The 8,472-nt window shown below is 45.7% G+C and overlaps 1 protein-coding gene across 5 annotated transcripts in view; it reads right to left on the bottom strand.

The window, feature by feature from the left end:
* Positions 1-230: 230 nt before the first annotated feature.
* The window catches only part of ZMAT4 (zinc finger matrin-type 4), a 761,540-nt gene continuing 753,298 nt past the window's right edge, over positions 231-8,472 (bottom strand). For all 5 annotated transcript variants that reach the window (XM_068255194.1, XM_068255195.1, XM_068255191.1 and 2 more), the window contains exon 8: positions 231-467. In XM_068255194.1, coding sequence (XP_068111295.1) covers positions 343-467 — 125 coding nt within the window. In that variant the 3' untranslated portion in view covers positions 231-342. The remainder of the gene's footprint in view (positions 468-8,472) is intronic.

Below are 8,472 nucleotides of genomic sequence, written 5' to 3'. Positions count from 1 at the left end.
AGTACCAAGGTATACAACGTGCAGATCATTGGGGGATCGGTCTGCCCCGTACGGTATAATGTAAACGCCTTGGCAGGCGGTGAAAATTCCAATATCCACGGTATGCAAAAAGTCTGAGGTCACCAACGCTTCGGTCACCCGCCTTCCCTGTAAAGTCACGACGTCATGGCTGGAGAACTTGGCTGATGATCTGAGAGATCCAGGGAACTATTCCATGCTTGTATCTCTGCTACTTCCCAGTGAAAGTTTTTGATTTATTTTTTTTTGTAAGGAAAAAACCCAAAGCCCTTTCTTGTGCTGTACTGGTTGGAAACGAGTCTTTGTAGAGCGTGTGGGACGTCCTCAGCACAGGATGTGGCCTTCTCCTCCCACCATCACCGGGTAGAACATGTCAGGAGAACATTCCCCAGCATCCTCTGGGACTTGCTGCGGACTGAGGGAGCTCCTCCCACTGTCGTTGTCTTTTCCTGTAAACAAATATACAAGACAGGTGTGTTTACATATTTACGGCACTGACCTGAAGAGCACAACTATGTCTCACGCTACGTGGAGTGGCAAGAGGAGGTCAGTGTGGAGGACAGTCAGTGACAAGACTATGTACTCTGTAATGTGCTGCAGAAGATGTCAGTGCTATATAAATACATAATAATAATATGGAAGGACATTACACTATGACTATGGTAGGATTAGAGTGTGAGCTCCTCTGAGGACAGTCAGTGACATGAGTATGTACTCTGTAATGTGCTGCAGAAGATGTCAGTGCTATATAAATACATAATAGTATTATGGTAGGACATTATACTATGACTATGGTAGGATTAGAGTGTGAGCTCCTCTGAGGACAGTCAGTGACATGACTATGTACTCTATAATGTGCTGCAGGAGATGTCAGTGCTATATATATGCATAATAATATGGTAGGACATTAGACTATGACAGGATTAGAGTGTGAGCTCCTCTGAGGACAGTCAGTGACATGACTATGTACTCTGTACAGTGCTGCAGAAGATGTCAGTGTTATATAAATAAATAATATGGTAGGACATTAGACTATGACTATGGTAGGATTAGAGTGTGAGCTCCTCTGAGGACAGTCAGTGACATGACTATGTACTCTGTAATGTGCTGCAGAAGATGTCAGTGCTATATAAATACATAATAATAATATGGTAGGACATTACACTATGACTATGGTAGGATTAGATTGTGAGCTCCTCTCTGAGGACAGCCAGTGACATGACTATGTACTCTGTAATGTGCTGCAGAAGATGCCAGTGCTATATAACTACATAATAATAATATGGTAGGACATTAGACTATGACTATGGTAGGATTAGATAGTGAGCTCCCCTGAGGACAGTCAGTGACATGACTATGTACTCTATAATGTGCTGCAGAAGATGTCAGTGCTACATAATAATAATAATATGGTATGACATTAGACTATGACTATGGTAGGATTAGATTGTGAGCTCCTCTGAGGACAGTCAGTGACATGACTACGTACTCTGTAATGTGCTGCAGAAGAGGTCAGTGCTATATAAATACATAATAATAATATGGTAGGACATTATTCCTATCATAGTCATACTGTAATGTCCTACCATATTATTATTATGTATTTATATAGCACTGACATCTTCTGCAGCACATTACAGAGTACATAGTCATGTCACTGACTGTCCTCAGAGGAGCTCACAATCTAATCCTACCATAGTCATAGTCCAATGTCCTACCATATTATTATTATGTATTTATATAGCACTGACATCTTCTGCAGCACATTACAGAGTACATAGTCATGTCACTGACTGTCCTCAGAGGAGCTCACAATCGAAATCCCTACCAGAGTACTATGTCTATGTATGTATCGTGTAGTGTATGCATTGTAGTCTAGGGTCAATTTTTTAGGGGGGAGCCAATTAACTTATTCGTATGTTTTTGGGATGTGGGAGGAAATCGGAGTGCCCGGAGAAAAACCCACGCAGACACGGGGAGAACATGCAAACTCCTTGCAGATGTTGACCTGGCTGGGATCCAGCGCTGCAAGGCAAGAGCGCTAACCACTACGCCACCGTGTTGCCCGTATTCCTACCATTGTCATAGTGTAGAGTGTGAGCTCCTGTGAGGACAGTCAGTGACATGACTATGTACTCTATAATGTGCTGCAGAAGATGTCACTGCTATATAAATACATAATAATAATATGGTAGGACATTACGCTATGACTATGGTAGTATTAAATTGTGAGCTCTTCTACAGAGTACATAGTCATGTCACTGACTGTCCTCAGAGGAGCTCACAATCTAATCCTACCATAGTCATAGTCTAATGTCCTACCATATTATTATTATGTATTTATATAGCACTGACATCTCCTGCCGCACATTACAGAGTACATAGTCATGTCACTGACTGTCCTCAGAGGAGCTCACAATCTAATCCTGTCATAGTCTAATGTCCTACCATATTATTATTATGTATTTATATAGCACTGACATCTCCTGCAGCACATTACAGAGCACATAGTCATGTCACTGACAATAATAATATGGTAGGACATTAGACTATGACTATGGTAGGATTAGAGTGTGAGCTCCTCTGAGGACAGTCAGTGACATGACTATGTACTCTGTAATGTGCTGCAGAAGATGTCAGTGCTATATAAATACATAATAATAATATGGTAGGACATTACACTATGACTATGGTAGGATTAGAGTATGAGCTCCTCTGAGGCCAGTCAGTGACATGACTATGTACTCTGTAAAGTGCTGCAGAAGATGTCCGTGCTATATAGAGTACATAGTCATGGCACTGACTGTCCTCACAGGAGCTCACAATCTAATCCACACTTTATAAAATGTCTATTTTTAGGTGATACACAATTGCAGACTTTGGTTGTATCAGAATAAAGTGAGGATTTTTGAAGGGTTACTGATGTGGAGTTTGTATTATTACACACGTCAATCCGTCATTCCTCCTCCTCCTCCCCAGTCCCTACCCCGGTAGCAACAGAATGTGATGTCAGCTACACAGCTGGCATGTCTCTGTACAGGCTGGCCCAGCAATGGCACCTAGGGGATCGGTCCCCAATCCTTGACGGGAGACATCAGTTGTCACACCTAGAACCGCCTTTAGAAGAAGGGGATGATCGACCACTAATTACACAATTTCCATATTTGATGCATCCATTCCTGAGAAATCCCCTTTGGAGAAGCCAGTCACATGACCCAGCCAGATACTTTAAATAATGCAGAAAACACAGAAATGTTATGCGCAGAACATCATGTGTAGCTAACTAATGAAACTTTCCACCACTTGCACTACATATCAGTTCACTGGATGACCTCTGCCCTTCACAGTAGATGAGCCCCATGGTGCGGACAAGTGATTAGCATTATTACTTTGCTGTATATTAAATGATATAAGGAAATTAACTGAGCCACAGAGCGCAATCCACGGGGCGGAGACACAACGCCGGACGTTATAGAGAATCGCAGCTCGTTAGTGTGGAACGTTTGGGAGATCGCGATGCCCTCATTGGGACGATATTGGTTTATACATATTACTGAACACGTGCGATAGCGGTAATTACTTTTGGTTGCTTTTTATGTACACAGCGGAGAGGTTATTGTTGTAGGCGGCTGTTTAGTGGGGACGCCACAATCAGTTTGATTAAAATCCAGACTTGCCGCCTGAGGATCTCTACATATTCTTTAAAGGCACAGAAATTGCCGGTCGAAGCTTTAGAGAGGAGTTGTCAGCCATAGTATCTCGGGAAAAAAAAACCCCTCATATATAAGTAGATAAATAATTGCTATACTTGCATAACTTATGTATTGCACTGTCCACAATTTGATTTTAGTGATTTTTCTACAGTAAAAAAAACATCCTTCTTAGCATTTCCCAATTTAACTGTGGCTATTTTGAAGCCAATCCTGCTTTAATTTCCTCCCTTAAGCTGGCCATACACTGGTCCGATTTGACGCCGTTTCGACAGCAGATTCGATCACTGGGATCGAATCTGCTGCCAATCGTTCGCGCTACACGCCGAATTTCGATCCATTTCGTTCAAGTGCCCGACGACCGACGCAATAGAGCGGCAATACATTACCTGCTCCGCCGGCGCGACTACCCCCGGTCACCGCTGCTCCGTTTCCGCTCTGGTCTCCTGCATGCTTCAGTTCCTCCTGCCCGGCAGGAAGTTTAAACAGTAGAGGGCGCTCTACTGTTTAAACTTCCTGCCGGGCAGGAAGAAGTAAAGCATGCTGGACCTGGAGACCAGAGCGCAGACGGAGCAGCGGTGACCGGGAGGACTCACGCCGGCGGAGCAGGTAATGTATGCGGGCATGCGGGCGGGGGGAGCAGCGGCAGCACCACCACCACAACAGATTGTGAACGGTTTCAGGCTGAAATCGGTTCACAATCTGTTTGCAGTAAAGGTAGACATACGATCCCTCTCTGATCAGATTCGATCAGATAGGGATCTATCTGTTGGTCGAATCTGATGGCAAATCGACCAGTGTATGGCTACCTTAACTCTCCCCTGCCTGATTGTGTATGCATTGCACTTTCTATAGTGGAGGGCGGGCATTGTCTCAGCATGAGAAATATTGGCCAATCGGAGAGGAACAGAGGTGTGTGTGTGTGTGTGTGTGTGTGTGGGGGGGGGGGGGGGGCGAGATAACAGGAGGGAAAGAGGCTTCAGCCAATCGGGCTGCATTCGTTAAGTCGGAGGGGAAATAAAGAAGCAAAAAAGGACAACCCAGCATGCCCTGCAACTTCCTTTGTGCTTCAATGTACCAACTAAGTCAGGTAATCTGGGGAACGATCATTTATCAACAAGAAAAGTAATAATGATTTTAACTTTTGGATTGCCTGGTTAGCATCCTTATTACTGGTTTACCAGATAAAAATAAAGAATTGATTTGTGATTTTATGCCCGACAGTTACTCTTTTTAAGCGTGAGTTTCAGGCACACATTATGTCCTGGAATTAATGCTGAGGGTGGTTGAAATGAGCTTTCTGATAAATTAGCTTAATTTCAGTTTATATACAGTTGCCATTAAATTTTCCCGCAAGCCAGTGTTATTGGCATCTGATGGACCATCAATTAAAGTGGCGATATTTCTCTATAAACACGGTAATGGTCACTAAAGTGCTGCAAAATAACAGGAATGTGGCGCGTGCACAAAGGGGGAACTGTACTGAAAATAACATAATGCACAGAATTGCTTATCTGTCTGAAAGGTGGACATCGCTGGGACCTCCCATGGAAATGTCAAGTGTGTGGTGTCCCTCAAATGACGCACCACTGGGCATATAGGCCTCGATTCATAAAGCATTACCTCATGCGGTAATGCTGAAAACAGCAGACTTTACCGACCACTTAGCAAAATGTCAATTCATAAAGGCTGTTACCGCATGAAAAGCTGACATTACCGACCAGGGAGATAAATTACCGACTTGGCTGCAGTTACCGACAACACATGTCAGTAAATTGTCAGCAAATGTCAATTCATAAAGCCTGCAACAAGCGGTAAGCCTGGCGGTAGTTACCGACACCTCTGGTGAGGTCTTAACAAGTTACCGACAGCTCTGACAGCTCTGATTAATGCAAAGTGCAGAGAGCCGATGTCTGTTTGAGTCATCTGTGGAGAGAGCCAGAGAGCCCTCTGTGTGAATCATTTCAGCAGGCAGGGAAAGACTGTGTGACTCATCTGTCTGAGTCATCAGTGGGAGAGCCAGAGAGAGCCGTCTGTGTGATTCATTTCTGCAGGGCAAAGAGGGAATCGAGACACTGCTCTACTCTACCGCTCAATGGGTTGCGGTAATTTACCGACCTCCAAGGGCAGCTGGGGAAATCTTTATGAATTAGCACACAGACCGGGAAAATACCGAGTGCGGTATTTTCCCGACAAGATTTTGTTTATTGCACTGCTGTTTATGAATCGAGGCCATAGTGGGGACACTGTGGGGGTGACTCAGTAGTGACTCCGGTGTAAGCCGAGACCTCCACTTTTGGGCCACTTTTTTGGTCCCAAAAATTAGGCTTATACTCGAGTACATCTAACAAGTTTGAGATCGGAGAGAGATCTGTTGGCCGCCATAAACTGCAGGCTGATTCCTGATGGATTTCAGCATAAATCTTTTTAAGAATTGGCCTAGTGACGTTGCATAGATGACCGCGTCCCTCCAAATGTACATGTACCCCCCCCTCCCCCCCCACACCTGTGCGTTATTACTTTGCCTGTCTGCCGCTGTCTCTGCACTCTTGTTCCTCATTCGACCCCCATGAGGTTGGTGGCGTATTGCACGTGGGGCACATGCGCGGATTGTTAATTGGGCATGCTCGTGGTGGCACTGATTTTCATCAGATTTCATAGTAATTATCGAACTCGATAGTCGATCGGCTGCGAAGTCTAGACATGTATGGCCACCTTTAGGGCTGTAGTGATTTTTGCAGTCTTTCCTGAAGTGATTTCTGGCAATTTTGAAGTATCTTTGCAAATTGCAATTCACAGCACTAGATTCATTAGCGTAAAGCTTTGAGTGAAGCAAATGGTTTTGGCTAGTAAACGCACAGTGAAATCGCTTTGTACAGCCATTGAAAAGCGATTTTGCAGCGATCCTATACTTTGTATTGAAGCACAAACGCTCCCCAAATGCTGTGGGCACCACAATCGCGATTTCTGAAAAATCTCTATGGCTACGGTGGGATCACCTTCATTGACTTTCATTAACCTAGCACTTTTGGAATTGCCGGCCATTCCTAAACGCTTTACACAGAAGGGGGTAGGGGTGGCAGTGCAGGGAGCAGAAGGGATACAGGAGGTGGGGGGGGGGGGGGGACAGTGCAGGGAGCAGAAGGGATACAGGAGGTGTGGGGGTAGGGGTGGCAGTGCAGGGAGCAGAAGGGGTGGGGGGAGGGCAGTGCAGGAAGCAGAAGGGATACAGGAGGTGTGGGGGTAGGGGTGGCAGTGCAGGGAGCAGAAGGGGTGGGGGGAGGGCAGTGCAGGAAGCAGAAGGGATACAGGAGGTGTGGGGGGGTGGCAGTGCAGGGAGCAGAAGGGATACAGGAGGTGTGGGTGGAGGGCAGTGCAGGGAGCAGAAGGGGATACAGGAGGTGGGGGGGGGAGTTCAGGAAGCAGAAGGGATACAGGAGGTGTGGGTGGAGGGCAGTGCAGGGAGCAGAAGGGATACAGGAGGTGGGGGGGGGGGGGGACAGTGCAGGGAGCAGAAGGGACAAAGGAGGTGGGGGGGGGGGGCAGTGCAGGGAGCAGAAGGGACACCGGAGGTGTGGGGGAAGGGGGCAGTGCAGGAAGCAGAAGGGACACAGGAAGTGGGGGGGAAGGAGCAGCGCAGGGAGCAGAAGGAACGCAGGAGGGAGGGGGCAAAAGGGACAACAATAAGAATTCTGTCTGGATTATGTATCATAGAAACAAACTAAAGCTATGTACATAATTCTGGCTGAGAGGAGAGCATATAAATGTTTTTTTTTAAAGACATTGGGAATTGAGTAATAAGTTAGATTGACACCTTGAGAAATGCAATTCCCCTCATACACAGCCTGAGCCAAGCGAGGGAACATGATCTGATTGCAGAGAGCCTGCATCGATTTCTGCTGATCCCTCATAACCGAGAGACGCTCAGCTTCAGATGAAGGAAAACGATATTTGGTTTCTAAATTGTAAATCAGGCCTGAAGTAAACAAGACTGGAAACTAATCAAGTCTAATCCAGGATTAGTTTCCAAACAGGATGAAAGCATAAAGTGATGGCCGGTCATCAAAGTCAAATACCGTGATTTCTCGGAGATTAACGCTCGCTGCCTGCGTGCCGCGCTACTGGCGGGGAGATTTACAGCGCACCTGTAGTGAGAGGTATATGGAGGCTGCCATATTTATTTTCTGTTAAACAATACCAGTTGCCTGGCTGTCCTGCTGATCTCTCTGGCTGCAGTAGTGTCTGAATAACACCTGAAACAAGCATGCAGCTAATCCAGTCATACTTCAGTCAGAGCACCTTACTATGCATGCTTGTTCAGGGGCTATGGCTAAAAGTATTAAGCAATCCATACACTTATAGATTTGCAGCAGATTCGACCATCAGGTAGATTTCTGTCAGATGCCTTTTAGGTCGAATCTGACAGGAATCTATCTGATGTGTGCCACACACTAGGAACAGATTTCCAATAGATTTCAAAGTGAAATCTATTGAAAATCGATCGAAATGCAGCGTTGCACTATTCGATCCAATGCAACCCTATGGGCTGCTGCCAGCAGCTGATTGACCTAGATTTTCCGTCAGGACCGATCAAGCAAATCGTTCGACATTGGTCAGAAATCGTTTGATTGCGTAATTGATCATGCTTCCTGCTGCACGGTGGCGTAGTTGTTAGCTCTCTCGCCTTGCAGCGCTGGGTTCCTGGTTTGAATCCCAGCCAGGGCACTATCTGAAAGGAGTTTGT

Source organism: Hyperolius riggenbachi, chromosome 10, assembly GCF_040937935.1.
Source record: "Hyperolius riggenbachi isolate aHypRig1 chromosome 10, aHypRig1.pri, whole genome shotgun sequence".
Lineage (NCBI taxonomy): Eukaryota > Metazoa > Chordata > Amphibia > Anura > Hyperoliidae > Hyperolius > Hyperolius riggenbachi.
This window is presented reverse-complemented; position numbering and strand designations above follow the sequence as displayed.